General features: G+C 39.4%; 1 protein-coding gene across 2 annotated transcripts in view; it reads left to right on the top strand.

Annotated features, from left to right (window-relative positions):
* Positions 1-16,446, top strand: part of myo1ea (myosin IEa) — a 58,141-nt gene that overhangs the window by 2,158 nt on the left and 39,537 nt on the right. For both annotated transcript variants that reach the window (XM_054769854.1, XM_054769853.1), the window contains exon 2: positions 15,338-15,481. In XM_054769854.1, the coding sequence (XP_054625829.1) occupies positions 15,338-15,481 (144 nt within the window). The remainder of the gene's footprint in view (positions 1-15,337; positions 15,482-16,446) is intronic.

Below are 16,446 nucleotides of genomic sequence, written 5' to 3'. Positions count from 1 at the left end.
GACGAACACCCATTCAGTGGACCTGACGAACTTGTTAGGCTCGTTGTTGCTGAGGTTCAGCAGCACATTCACACACGCCTCAAAGCTATGATGTACTCCTCGTTTTCACTGCTTACTTGTTGGTGAGAATTGTTGTTGACTTGTTCTGAGTGTGGAGAAAATTTGAAGGCTAGAATCATGTTCAATCACTTTTCAATGGCTACAGTTGTCAAAACGATCCCCTTTGATGTAATGTAATGATTGAAAACACTGGAATATGCCTGCCAGTTCTGTAGTCGGTGATGGCACTTGTTGTTTGTGGTTGCATCTTCAAGCACGATTTAGCCATGCAAACAAACGGATGAATTGTTGTCAGTTTCCACAAAAAAAAGTTTCATGACCTCTTCGATGCAGGTTTGTTTGTTTTAATGGACGTTATGGAGGCTGTAATTTGTGTAGACCGGCTCTAGTCATTCATTGAGGCGATGTGACACAACAATTCTTCTTTCTGTGGTGTGTCTAATTTACTTTAGATTTTATGCCATACCAGCGCATCTGTCAAATAAAATAACACTAAATAGGAAGGTAGTGCAGACCTGTTCCAAGGCCAGGTTGTACCAAACTATACTACTTCATACATACAGTAGGCACCCAACTACTTCTGCTACTGCAATGTTATCATTAGTGTTGATTGTGATTAATGACTCAGCACATTAAAGGTATAGTGGGTGTTGTTGCAAATCTTTTTTTTTGTATCCACTCTTAGTTCCTCAGTGATGACATCAGGCATTTACTGTAGTATTCCTGGGTCTGATGTAACTCTTGACCATAGAAGTGGTCAGATGAGAAGTAGCCAGCACTTTTTTCCTCTTATTACGTTCACAGTGTTCACTATATTCCCAAAGCAGTGTGTGCTACTATCGCTGTGGTTGTGTGACTCTGTATTTAGGTCTGCGGCCTTGTTTTGCGACTGACTGGCAGCCAGACCTTGAAGTAACTTGTATCCTTGATTTGTAAATGTTTTGTCAGCATATTTCGCAGTGAGTAATTGAGGAGAGTTGTTGGCAACACCATGACTGTAATCAGACAGTGTTGATACTGTGGACTTTCTCCTCTTTGGACAATTATTATACCACAGCGGGTTTTTATGACCGTATCATCAGATGAGGACCACACGGTGACCTAGTGGTTAGCATGATCAAGGATTCGAATCTCCGTTGGAACATCTCTTGTGTGAAGTTTGCATGCTCTCCCCATGCGTGGGTGGGACTTCTTCCTGCATCCCAAAAACACTTTAGGTTAATTGGAGATCCTAAATTGTCCAAAGGTGTGAATGTGAGTATGAATGGTTGTTTGTCTATATGTGCCCTGCAACTGGCTGATGACCAGTCCAAGGTGTACCCCACCCCCACCTCTTGCCCAAAGTCATCTGGGATAGGCTCCAGCTGACCTGTGACTCTAATGGAGGACAAGTGGTATAGAAAATGGATGGATGGATCATCAGATTATTTGGTATAAACTGACATACTTTGATAGTTAGCACCTCTGATTGCTGGGGTTCAGTTTAGAATAGATTTTAAATGCCTGTGATGCTGTTGTGTGTCAAAAATGTATGTCTTCATTTGCTTTTGTCACCCAAAAACATTTTCTCATAAAGCTTATAGAAAAGATGGGGGACACAATAACCTCTGATAAAGCAATTATGTCGTAGTCAGCTCAGAGCAGTTACTAAGCGTTAGGATTGTGAAAGAGATACAACTGCATCGGTAGCAGCCTCCTCCGTCAACAAGGATCAGCCATAAATACTTAGCATTAAGCGATTGTAGAGACAAGCACCAGGTATCGCGAAACTAGCAATCGGTTGACATTGAGCCTGTAAAACAACGAAAAGAGCTGGGCTGCCCACAAACGGTTGTCACTCATGCTCTGTACCTTATCATAACAAGACGGGAATGGATATAAATAGTAGCAACATGGTAGCAGTAGCTGGACACCACAAAGGCTTTTCAACACATCAGCAAAATAAAAACGTCTTTGGATTTTACAAAAAAGGACTTTACAAAAAACTCAACAAAAGCCACGGAATTTCTAAGTTATGCAGAGCAGCTATGAAATCTACTGGTAGCACAACAAATCTTGACCAGCAAGACCAACAGAGATGAGTGTGGTGGGGCGGCTGTCTGTCTTGACCGGTTGGGTTAAGATATAAAAATAGAGGGCTAGATGATAGATCAACCCAGAAGTCTTGATCTTAGTACAAGGAACATACGGGAGTGTCTCTGATACATACAGTATCAGCGTATCAGGGGTCAGGTCTAACTATATATTTTATTGAAGAGGTAGGTTTTGAGTTGACTTTGAGGGTGTCTTCCCTCCAGATTAATGTGTTTATCAACAAATGTCAGCCATAGAATTATATCAGATAGAATCATATTTTTTGTATACTGTATAGAATCATTCTGTTTTTAAAATGTATCTTTTATGAATAGTATATCTAGATACGAATCAAATCGGCTATCACAAAGAGATGTACAATCCTACCAAGCATCCAATCAGATTGCTGATTGATGCTATCCATTTTCTTGCAGCCCGTGGGGGCCATAGTACTTGATTAATTCATTTATTGGTATTCCAGCTTGGTGAAATCATTTCTCTGTAAACTGGTGTAGTTTCTGAACAGTTGTATAACTTCTGCATTTGAGCTTTCTTTCCTCTGAGCACATTCCCAGCATAATATGAACTGAAGTGCGTCCTCTGTATGTTGTAAGATAATGGTCATGAATTATGTTTGGTGTCTGTGTGAAACTCCCAAACATTAACATCAACATTTAAAAAAAAAAAAAAAGCCCAGTAGTCTTTAGCTCACCTGTTAATAACTAGCCTTTCCAACTTAAAGCCTGAAGCCTTTTACTTGGCTGTGACCTGATACAACAATAATATTATCAGACTGTCACTGAAAAGGTCCACTGTTGCTGTTGTGTCTTAGCCAATTTTTTTTGCTTGATCATGCTGCTATCATTACAGCAGATTCTCAGCTGTAGTGTGTCTGATGCATTCTACTCCGAGCCCGCAGGGGGCAATAGTCAGGACGCACGATTACAAAAGTAATGTGTTTACCTTTTAATGTATGTTTCTTTATGGCAAATAGTCATATTCTTTTGCTGCCTAATATAAGATTTAGTTTTATCGTTTCACGAACCTTATTATTACTTTTATTTTTTGCCAGTGTTTCTGAAGCTTACAGTGATATCTCCAACAGAAATCAGAGTGAAGCTTCGATGTTTTTGGGAATCTGAAAGTCTTCACACAATGTCATTTGCTGCTGATTCAGTCAGCTAGGTTGAAGTAGCAAACACAGATGATCCATGCCAGATGATCAATGCAATGGGCTTAAGTAATCAACCAGTGAACACAGCTGATAACAACTAATGAGCTTGAACTAAAGGATTACATGTGCGAAGAAGCAAATGTTTTCAAACATGTTCACCAACCAAAGAGGTAATCAAATGTGTGTGTTTTTTTTTTAATTACGTCTGCCACTGATTAACAAAAAACTGGGTTGCAATGACAATGTTACAGTAAAACATATTACTAAGTAGTTCATTAGGCTAAATCTCGGTTACGGTTGAACATTAATGATTACTTGTGATTATTTAAATATTGTATTTCTCTCCTGTTTCCATGCCAGTCTTGTATTGAGCGGAATAATGCTGCCAGGAGTAGTGTTACATAGCAAAGCTCTATGTGGATGCAGCTCAACTTCCATCGTTGATGGCAGGTTATTCTTTAGACCACCAATGAGCTAAGTCTGAATTAACAGCGCCTCTTCTGGTTGCTGACAGAAGCGCACTCCAATTTGCTTCTGTTACTTCCAGAAGCTATTTAAAAACGCAAATTCCACACAAAATCATTTAATTACCCCCGCCAAGCGCAAGCGCAGTGTTATGTTTTTGCCCGCATTTATCTGTTTGTTTGTCTGTGTTCAAAATAACTTGAAAAATTCTGAATGGATTTGGATGAAATTTTCAGGCATTGTCAGAAATGGGATATGGAAGAACTGAGAAAATTTTGTGGGGTGATCCGGATGACCGTCTGGTTCCAGGAATTTTTTTGAAGGATTCTTTAACATTACGAGATAGAAGCATGGAGATTTAAAAAAAAAACACCGGCAGTGACCAACGCAACACGAGCTGTTTACAGCTCTGTCTTGTCAAATGCACCACGTACCCCTCTTTCTGGCTGTAGGGAGTCTGTCTAGGAAGGGGCGTTCGCTGTGTGTGACTGGCCAATCACAGAGCATGAAGAGTGAATACATAAGTAGTTACCCAATGAGGATTTTCCTTCATCACAATTACGGATAATGAGCTGTACTCGTTTCATGCTTGTACTCGTCAAAAATGCATTATCTGTAACGGATACTCGTCTAAAACGAGTATCCGGCTCATCCCTAGTATTTAAGTATTACTACTACTACTATTTGGTTCATTTGAATAACTATCCTCACATGGGACCTTTTTTAAATAAATTAATTACCAAGCTGTAGAGATGCTCCATATTGGCTTTCTTACCGATATACCACTTGCATAGCAGAGCACAGTCACTTACCGATAGCAACCGATATCAATATTGGCAGGAGCGCTCTCCTCAAATGAAGGTCAGGTCACATCTCATGTAATGAACACATAATGCTTCTTTTATTGTAATGCCACTGGGTGCATTTCACAAACACTGGGCAAAATAAGACAAATGCTGCAACGTGCAACGTAAGTTATAGAAAAAGGGACATATTAATTTTAAACATTTTGTCTCAACAAGTCATTTAAAAAAATCATGACCAATAGTCAACTAAAATAACACATTTCTAACAAATTCACGAATAAGAATCCAATTAAATAATGCTGGCAATGATACAATTTGACAAATAAAGCAATTTTGATGTGGCACAAACATCCGTATAAGAACAAAGTAAAGTGAAGTTGCACAAGGTAATGTAAGTTGCACATTTCTATGTGGCACGAACATCCCTATAAGAAGTGCAAAGTATGAAACTGTGGACTAAATACGATCATTTAAATTATGAACTGGATTAATTCGCCACGTCACCCGTCACTTATTATTTTCATGCAGGTACCTTAGCTGCATGTGAGCCTGAGTGATTTCTCCTGAGGTGTGATGTTGGAACGTCCAGATCACAGACATGCCGAGCTAGCTAGCTTGTTGCTGTGTGGAGCACGACCTCATCACTCGCATGCATATATCATTATCGGCAGAAAAAACTATACCGTTATTAACAGATACCTAATTTTTATGCCAATATTATCCCTAGTTTGTACATACAGTATGCACTGTTGATTATGATGGGAAACAAGCATACATTAAGTAGGCCGGCCTCAAAAGAGAACAATAACTGAGTCAAAGTATTTAAAGGCTTGTCAGGTGTTTGGTTCCTCTGGAACATTGTTAGTCACTACTCTTATCTTACTGACGTCTGTAGAATACTCAATACAGAACACTGAACTAATTTAAACAGTATGAGGCTTCATTACTTTAGTGATTGATTTTTGTTCACTATTTTGTTCTTGTATGAATTCAACACCATATACTATATTTGAGCTATTAACCTGTTTACGTGTTTTCTAATGACTTAGTATAGTCATTGAAGAAACGTAACATTTTTGCTGTATGTGGTACAGTCTCACTCGGCTATGTCTCTTTGCTCGCAGTGAATGAATTGAACAGTGTTCAGAGCTCATTAAAGTGCCCTTCATTAAGTACAGTACAGTTTCCACACCATGTCACACAGTGAAACTAATGTGAAAAGGCCTTCGTGAGAGGTGTGTTTTTAATTAAGAGTAAGAGAGCAAAGAGCATTAACAGTATTGGAGCCTGTCCTAGTTCTTAGTTCTTAGTTAGTTTTTAGCTACGTCTTCCTATAGATAGTATTTAGCCATGGAACAGAGAACCAGTTTGTTCAGTTTCTCAACAACTCTTGACTGCAGAATTGACATAGAAAAAATCTTTTAGAACAGCTTTGTAAATGTGCAGCTCCTGTACTCTTTGGGGCAGTGACCCACCAGTACTACCACCACCTACAGAACTGGACTGGAACAATAACACTACCATATCATGATTTCTCAAACAAACTAGTGGGTGAAGGCACAGTGTTTTAGGCGGTGCACAATAATTTCTTTGCATGCAAGTGGTACCAATGTCTGCTGCCGACCTTTTTGCTTTTGAGTATTATTGATTGAAACTTGAGCGGGAAGTCCTGGTGACACACATAGAATGACTATGTATCCATTTTCACTGCAGATGGTTTGTTTACGTTCAACCACTACAGAGACTGCTGTAAAAAGAAAATATACTGTACTTGGGGTGACATGTTCCACAGAGTTCCACCCTGAACCACAATCGTCTCATAAACTATATTTTACCCGTAGTTATCTTCCATTGAAAACACTGATTTTGTTTGAGATGTTTTCAAATCAGCTCTCAGGATAAACGCTGCCTCTGTAGAAGTGAAATGGTGTGTAATTTAGTCAGGGTCGGGATTTGTTTGGGATCCTTTTTCTTTTCTTTAGTGCGACACACACACGCACACACACCCTTCCCTGTAGGCACAGCATTATGTGTCTTTACAGCTAGTCAAGTGTTCATGTTTCCATCATCCTGCAATATAATGACATAACTATCTACTCTTATCTGTTTTGACCTTACAATGTTGAGCCCCACTGGTCACACCACACTCTATGTTCAACAGTTGACATTGTCGTATAGGTATCAGTTTAACAATGTGTATTATTGGAGTTGTTTAACTACATGGTGTATAATAACAGTGTTACAGTGTTGCTCATACTGACAGGCAGGCTGTCAGGTTATCTTCGTTTGGACTCATTACCCACAAGAGAGAGGACAAAGGTAGAGTCCAGGTGGAAGTACTGTTGTCAAAATATTAGCTTCTTTTTTGCCTAAGCTCGAGCAGATCATTTTATGAATCAAATATAGATTGATAGACACATTATTGAGCCAGAGGGAAATTTAAAAAACGATGACTCAAGACCACAGATAAGCATTATGTTGTATTTTTGGCCGGTTCAGAAACATTATACAGTAGTGCCCCACCACATCGCGGTTCAAATTTCACGGCTTCACTCTTATCGCAGTTTTTCAAAAATATATGAATTAATAAATCACGCTGTTTTGTGGTTGGATGCGACCTATTATTAGTGGGAAAAAAAACATATTTTTGGCCTAAATTAATAATTTTCAAGCATAAAAATGGTTAAATAAACAAAAATACTAAAACATGATAATATGTAGTACTCTACACTGGTCACTAGGTGTCAGTAATGTTACTGTAAAGTTCAGTGAGACGCAAACGCACCAGACTTGATCGCCGTAATAACAGGCTTTTATTGTAGGTTTGAATGATCTCACAATAGGCACAATAATCCCTAATTAAAATCCGTAATAAAAACACAGGCTACTGTTGCTGCAGTAACACACGTCAAGCTAAAACACAACTCTGAACCCCTGGCGTCACTTCCTGTCTGTTTGGGAACGCAACTCCCCTGGGGAACACATTTACAGCAACACCTACAAGCATAAGTCCTATTTATGTCTTAAATGCCTTATTTATTTCTCTTGGAGATTAATAAAGTACCTACCTACCTATACTCTTATTGGGTATTACAAGTGCAAAGGTGACTACAAGGCTGTTATTTAATGTTATTTCATGTCTAGAGGGCTCTAATAATGTTAAAAACTGTATTATAGCTAAGTAGGACTTAATATTAATAAGCGAAATATTTTCGTAGTTAGAGCATAGAAAACCTTTTGTAAAATTGGTTTTTAACATTATAGCCCTGTAGACATGAAATAACACCCCTATAGTCAGTCACCTTTACACTCGTATTGCCTAATACAGTATAGTAAACATGATATGCCATAATAAGACACCACTCACACATTAGGATTGGGAAAGTTCTTTGTTGTAGTATCTCGAACGTAATGAGGGTCAATCGCATAGCATAAAAAAAAAAAAAATCAACGTCAGCCTATCATTCATCCTCACTATGACGTTTGTCACTTGATTGATATACAGGACAACCAGTCTGACATGCATCTGGCATACATAACGTACATTTGTAAATAATGGACACTGCTGCACTACTGCTGGCTTTGTTTACACCACATTGCGCAACTCTTACACGCACACCGAGCTAACGAGTTCGCATCCAGTTTATTTATTCTAAACTTAAGAGTCTGAAACTGAGTGGGGAAGAAGGATAAAGTAAGAAAGCAAAAACATAACACTGCCACACGGAATGGGAGAACATTTTTTCACTATGTCATTTACATCAGGTATACCATGACTGATTCTCCATGCAGTGCAAGTTAAGGTAATGTAATGTAAGGTAATGTCTCATTAGTATTACTCAACATTACTGACGCCTGGTGACCACAATACTACATATAACATGTCTTTCAATATTTTTTGACTAATAATAGGCCATAGTCAACCATGAAACGATCATCATTTATTAATTAGTTTTTGAAAAGGTGACGTTTGAACCGCGATGTAGTTAGGGATGACTGTACAACAATCCCCATTCACATGGAGCAGCAACAGTGCACTGAAAAATTCATTTGTATACTGCCTGTATCACGTGTCCACACACAAACTGCTTAACATATTGGACAAGTGCTATTAGGTGGAAAGGTGCTTCTTTCCTTCTGATGGGCCCTCAAGCAAAGCACTGACTTTTTAACTGGTGGTTCTATGGTGGGTTTGTGCAGCCCGCTCACTCTGACCTCCCTTCTATGAATTTACTCTTGATGGATTAATTAAAGTGTTACATTTTTCTGGGACTCTGACTGGGTGGTTGAGTCCATAGGGGCTCAAGTTGAACTGCCTAGGAGTGGAACAGGGATATGCTTCACCCACACTTTACCTACTTTGGAGGAGCCCAACTCCCATTACTGCTCCTCAGGTGCTGGGAAGCAGTCCATTGCTCCATTGAGTCACTAATGTTATGTGCTAAAACACATTTTTTGAAAATGTATTTAAAGTCTACAAAATAGTTTAGAAATCATTACAACTATTTGTGAGTTGTTCAGTTTCCCACAGCATTTGAACGCACCAGCAAGGATCCTTTTTCACAACATTCTCTTCTTACAGCCACATTGCAGAACAACAATGACTCAACTTTGTCCAAGTAAGACGTATTTCGTGTTCCCCCTACGATAGATTGTTGGATAATTACAAGCAAAGTTCATGGCTCAATTTGTTGATGTCCGTACGTCACTCACATTAAAAGCAAGCCACCAGTGTTGGCATCTAGACAAAACACATGCATGTGGATACACGAGGACTGAGTAGGAAAATCATGTTTTTGATGCACATGATGCCACACTGCCTGCGATTGGCTGGCGACCAGTCCAGGGTGTACCCCGCCTCTCGCCCGAAGTCAGCTGGGATAGACTCCAGCACACTCCCGCGACCCTAATTAGGATAAGCGGCATAGAAAATGGATGGATGGATGATTCCACACTGTGATCTTGGTTATGGAGAGTATAAACTTAAATACAATATATGAAACCAATTGGGTATGAAATTTTTGTTTTCATCTTTAGTATTATCAGATTTAGGAAGGAAAGAAAGCAATGTAGCAACATATTGTTTTTTTTATCCATTATTAAGAGAATCGCCTTTTAATATGTGACATATGTTTACAAAATTAGATTAGTGGGGTCTTAATCCTTGGCTCAATCACCAGTGGCCTTGTTATAAATGACTAGTGAGGCAAATAATCTGGAAATGGACGTAATCTCTGTATAGCCCTGCTGTTAGCCAATTGTTGTCAACATCAAGTACATTACCTGCTAAAAAAAAGGAGATGTTAGGTTAGGTATAAGGATGGACATAATAATTGATCATTAGGACCTGGATCATATGTGAGTGCACTATTTGTCTGAGCCAGCAGAGATGCTCTTAATTCAGTTTCAACTAGTTTGTCGTCTATAGAAAATCAGCTATAGGAAGTTGAACTATACCCGTGAAGACTCCGGCAAACCTAAAAATAAGTTAATAAATCATTTTATTTAAAAAAAAAAAAAATCACCAATAACATGTAATGGTCCCATATATCATATTTTTTAATAATGGGTATGGACTCATATACCCTAACTAGAGACAGGATCATGTCTTGGGGTGCATGATAATTATCGGGCCAGTATGAGGAATTATGATGTCATACCGATAAAGCCGATAACATTAAAAAGATGAACCGTACTGTGCTGTAGGTGGGTTAGCTTGAGCAAATCAAGCACGTGCTGCAAACAGCCTGTCCTAACTTCCCAAGCTCTCTTGTAAACAAACATGACGTCAATCAATATTCCGTGGTGAGGGGAAAAAAGCTTCAAACAACTTGAACACATCAAACCTTATCAGTCACCTGAAATGCCAGCGTCGCTACAACGCCCAGGGCCCGTGGCATGTTCCTATCACCGCAGTGTTGAAAAATGCGAAAAAGATGCTGGCTTTTGTCAACTAGTAAATCCCTTGGAGCCACGGTTTGTACTTTTGTTGGTAGTACAAATGGTACATAAAATATAGTACATAAATAGTACAAATAATACAAAAAAATACAAACAAAAGTCAGGATTTTGGTTAGGACTCAACTATAGGTACCGTTGGTGAAGTCCAAGTTTGAGTTGTTCTTACCTCCAGGTGTGTACAAACTACTGTTAAATCTCAATGTAAAAATTAATAGATATAAAATATCAGTTATCAGTATTGGTATTGAGAAGCAGGAAGTTAGCGGTATTTGTATCGGCTTTTAAAACATATTGTTGATCCCTAAACTTCACTTCATAAGTAACTGAGCACTTCATCTCTCAAAGGTGAAGCAAATAAGTGAGGGAGATAATAGTCAGATCATAAACAGGCTCTAGTTTTAGGTCTCAGGCTGTACATTATGAAAACATTCAAATTTGCATAGATGGGGACCTTTGAAAATGTTTTTGATACCAGAACAATGAGGTCAAAGTGTATCATTGTGGCACAACTAGTCACACATGAGGGATTATCCAACATTAATCTCTCCATAGGAATTTTTGGACTACTTTAGGCAGCTTTCAGGGTCTTGAGGAAGAGAAATGAGCACCTAATTGTGTTTTGTTTTGCTCTTTGTTTGCCGGGCCATTCTGTCACTGCCGGGCCATTCTGTCACTGCGCACTTAATTTTTTGGTACACACAATCACAATCTGGCCAGCATTTCCTCATTGATGCTATTGTTTCACCTCCAAGTAGAGCAGTACCGCAAGGTTGCCATTACATTACAAAGTGACTAGCGGCATCAATTGCTTCTAATTTGGGGAGAATTGCCCCTATTTCTCTTGCTCATTCTCACAGTTGTAACACTGGTTGGACTGTGTGTCAGCTTCTGGGTTGGAAAAGCACAGAAGGGAGAAATGAGGGGAAAAGTGCCGCTTATGATACTGAATCAAAGCCAGCCATTTCCTGTTCGGTGAGCCAGCTTCTGCTCAGTACTCTCCATATATGGTAATGGTATTTGCATGGACTATAGATCACGACTGACGCTGGAATGCCTTTGTATGAACTAATGGGAAAAAGACTGATCCCTTTACTTGGGTTTGGTTTATTAAATATCAAACACTCCCTTGTTGAAATTATAAAATTGGAAGGAAATTATAAAATACAAGCACAGTTTCAATTCTTTAAGTTACAGCATACTGTACTTAAATAATGTTGGATGGAAAGTGGCATCTTCACATAACCACCGATATTATCACACTTGAACACTATAACCTTTAACCCCACACGGCTCCAGCGGAGTGTGTGTGGTCAGGCCAGGCACCTCCCAGGCATCTTTGTGTGTGTATGTGGGTGTGTGTGTGTGTGTGTGCGCCTTCCTCCTTTCCTGTTCAGCTACTCCCAATGACTGTTGATGTAAGACTATTTTCTCAGTCTTCTTGCCTCATTAAAGCAGCCCAAATCAAAACACATGAAACTATTCTTCCAACATTTGACATGCATCTCCTATGTGTGCGTGCAACTTGTTACAGCTATCATGAAACTGCGCTTTTTCCATTCCAGACAGGTTAATTACAGTGCACTTGATATTTTTTCCCCACCCATTCAGTGGCTTCCCCCCCAAAACACACTGTTGTCAATTAGAGATTTTGAGGAATTAATGGGTCTGGGGTTTTGTCTGTGGAGTCAAAACATGCTCAACATTTATTATCGCATGATTTAAAGTGTTAGTGACATAATCTAATACAGTAGATGGCGCTCACAATGTTGCACAGAACATAGTTTTACTTGGATCACTTTCAATTTTGAAGATTTAATGGCATTAAACATTACAATCTGATTGTGTTGAGCAGCCATTATGGTTCATATAAATGCACATACATAGAGATAGGTCATAGACCACCGGTGACCATCTGAAGGGAGGCTTACTGTGCTTGCTACACTTTGAAAATTCCTGAACTGGAGGATACTTGATGTGATGCATTGTGGTTGTTTACGACAGTATGTTTAGAGTGTGTTTTGTATTTCAGACATATTTTGATGTTACTTCTTCTGTTACTACTTTAAACTCTATACATACTAGGGTTGTCCCAGTACAAACTTTTTCACTTCTCATACGATATCGATATTGCAGCCTTGAATACCGATATCGATCTGATATCAGCAAGAATCATCCATCCATCCATTCATCCATTTTCAATGCTGCTTATCCTCACTAGGGTCGCGGGAGTATGCTGGAGCCTTTCATACATAGATGTATAACTTATTTTGGAGTGATATTACTCAGAGCACAATAGTCAGCAACAGTAGGTAGAACAAAATCTGACGTATTCGTGTAGTGGCAGCTAGGCATAATGTAGCGAGGTCCGAGGTGCTCAATTAAGCGTTTTTATTCTGTCCTCTGATTGGTTGATGTCCGAAAACCTATGTCTAACGCTAAAGTTACCAGTGCGCTCGAACCCATCATCACATGGACAGTGTTGTGCTTAATTGACCCTGTTCCCACAAGATGAAAGCAGACACACTGTTATTCAATGTTTTGTGTGAGTTATATATATGTATTGGCCCACTCATCTTTGCAGAATTGATGTAATTCAGCCACATTGGAGGGTTTTGAACATGAACCACCATTTTAAGGTCATGCCACAGCATCTCAATAGGATTCAGGTCAGGACTTTGACTAGGCCACTCCAAAGTCTTCATTTTGTTTTTCTTCAGTCATTCAGTGGTTGACTCGTTGGTGTGTTTTGGATCATTGTTCTGCTGCAGAACCCATGTTCGTTTCAGCTTGAGGTCACCAACAAATGGCCGGACATTGTCTTTCAGGATCTTTTGGTAGACAGCAGATTTCATGGTTCCATTTATCACAGCTAAGTCTTCCAGGTCCTGAAGCAGCAAAACATCCCCAGCCCATCACACTACCACCACCATATTTTACTGTTGGTATGATGTTCTTTTTCTGAAATGCAGCGTTACTTTTATGCCAGATGTAATGGGACACGCACCGTCCAAAAAGTTAAACTTTTTTCTCATCAGACCAAAGGTCTTGGGATCATCAAGATGTTTTCTGGCAAAATTGAGATGAGCCTTAGTGTTCTTTTTACTCAGCAGTGGTTTTCATCTTGGAACTCTGCCATGCACGCCGTTTTTGCCCGTTGTCTTTCTTATGGTGGAGTCATGAACACTGACCTTAACTGAGGCAAGTGAGGCCTGCAGTGCTTTGCATGTTGTTTTGGGGTCTTTTGTGACCTCTTGGATGAGTGGTCGCTGTGTTCTTGGGGTAATTGTGGTTGGCCATTTACTCCTGGGAAGGTTCACCACTGTTCCATGTTTTTGCCATTTGTGGATAATGGCCCAAAGCTTTAGAAATGGGTTTTTAACCTTTTCCAGACTGATAGATCTCAATTAATCTCAGTTAAGTGGGGGGGCAATCACTTTTTGACACAGGGCTATGTTGGTTTTGATTTTTTTTCTCCCTTAATAATAAAAATTCCATTTAAAAACTGCATTCTGTGTTCAGTTGTGTTGTCATTGACAAATATTAAAATTAGTTTGATGATCTGAAACAACAAAGTGTGCCAAACATGCAAAAAAAATAAATCAGAAAGGGGGCAAACACCTTTTCACACCACTGTATATGATTTATTATAACAGTAGTGGTGGTTAATTTGCTCTCAAAGTAATGTTGACAATTATATTGTTTATATAATAATTTGGGGTGCGGGGCAATAAACATTTCAAAACGCACCTGCATTGTTTTGTGACTTTGTTAAATTAAAAAGTGTTTGTCAAGTCATATATTTATTTATCAATTGTACTTACTGCGAGTTAGGTGTCTTGTGACACCCCTCGTAATAATGGTATTCATCCCCAATTCTGTAATGCCACGCATTGTTGCCAAATATTCCCTACCATTACTCATTTTGTAAAGTGGTTTATTTTCTTTTCGTAAAACCTAAATTTACTCTGGAAGATGTTAAAAGCACACCAAGTTAATTATCAAGGTAATTACCGCCTTACTCCCCACTAGATTTTTTTCTTGCTTGTGAACAAAAAGGAGTGTGTTCTTTATTAATTTGATATGGAAACATATATGACTCCATGTTCATGAAAGGTAATTGTTTAACTTTGTTGTGTTATTGTAGATTTACTTTGCGCTTGTATAGAACTAAATATACTCAGAAGAGTGCTGAATTTTTGTGATTGCCTTATTTCTCTACATTAGAAATGTTTGAGACAGCTCTCCATATGTTGCAGTGCAGTTCTACACCAGTGCAGACTACCAAAATAAAACACATATTGATAAACGTCATGTTTGTAAATGTTTTTCATAGTTTAATTTGCTTCTGACAGTATGGCGTCGACTCCTCTCGACAAACTTCCTCACTTGCCTCTTGGGAGGAAGTCAAGTAGTGAATGCACTTGGAGTGATTCTTCATCCGGGAGAAACAGTCTTCACAGCGCGTTGTGACCCTCTTCCACAGTAGCCACACTGAGTGACACAGAAGTGACTCATAACACATGATGGATGACCTCACATCTCCGGAGAGTCAGTCAGCTTAAAAGAAAACAAGGGACGTGGGCATTGTTTGGACACAAGTTTGATCCAAGCATCCTTCACACAAAGAGGAAAAGGGAACACAGTCATCATGCAAACTTTGAGATGAATAAGCGTTTTTTTTTAATCTGATTACCTCATAGCCACATGTGCCTTAAAGCCACTCACTGTTCATGTGAGTCATCTTGTCGCCTGCATATGGCTCATCTAACCATTGTTCACTATATGTACTTTGTTCCAGGGGAGCCGGGGTCATTACGGGTACCACTGGCAGAGCCACAATGTCAAGCTCAGCGGGGTGGATGACATGGTGCTGCTCACCAAGATCAACGAAGACGCCATTGTGGACAACCTGAAGAAGAGATACATGGATGACTACATCTTTGTATCCTTGCCTCACAATGCTGGCTCGCACCTCAGTGAGGAATGGCGAGCTTCCCGTCACCTCTGCTTTCCCAGAATAGCCCCATAGTCACTCGCAATAGTGCATAAGGTTGCTATCGGAAGGTAGAGCCTGCCCCTTCTGTGTTGAAGGGGGGAAAGGTCATGTCAGTACCACTGCCAGATGTTTCACCCCTGCTCATTTGCTCAAGGAAGGAAGAGATACTCCTTTTGGCTATCAAAGTGGTGCAAATGGTGGTAAAGAGCAGCCACTGTGCATGTTTAAAGCATGAATATAATCTTCTCTAAACAATCGCTGCTATGTTTTTCAAGACATATTAACCATTTATTCAGATTAAAAGAGTTCCTAGCTGTCTTATAACATATCTGGGGCATGCTTAGTTTGATCAGAATACTTCCAAGAATCAAGAATTACAGCACAATTAAAGCTCCCTCGAAACAACCCAGTTCAGAGCAGCCGGTTTTGGCGTAGAGAGACATCAGTTTTCCATAAGATAGATAGATACTGTACTCACAGAACTGCTCAACACAATAAGACATACAATAACTAAAAATACAAACAATAAAAACCAGGCTGAGAGAAAAGTGCAGTGGGGCGTATGGTGTTACATTTCCAGAAAAACAGTGTTACAGTGTGCCGAAAATGGTTAAAAGTCAGCTCTGCCATGCAGAGTTCTGTTAAAGAACCTGTTGGAGAGAAGGATCTCCTCTACCTACTACCTCCTGTAATTAGACCCCTTTAAATCATGTAGTATTTTATATATATATTTTTTACCGCCACATATGAATCATTTGAGGCCAGAGGCCATTGCCGTCTGCGTACACTGACCAAGTCGTATAAAGACCCGTATAGAGCCGAGATGCAAAAAGCTAGGAAGCCACTTTATAATACTTATTACCTCTAAGTACCGGGCTGGATTTGAACAATTTTGCCCAGCATGCCATGAT

The sequence above is a fragment of the Dunckerocampus dactyliophorus genome, chromosome 3, assembly GCF_027744805.1.
Source record: "Dunckerocampus dactyliophorus isolate RoL2022-P2 chromosome 3, RoL_Ddac_1.1, whole genome shotgun sequence".
Classification (NCBI taxonomy): Eukaryota; Metazoa; Chordata; class Actinopteri; order Syngnathiformes; family Syngnathidae; genus Dunckerocampus; species Dunckerocampus dactyliophorus.
The sequence above is the reverse complement of the archived record's forward strand: the minus strand, read 5'-3'. Positions and strand labels throughout refer to the sequence as shown.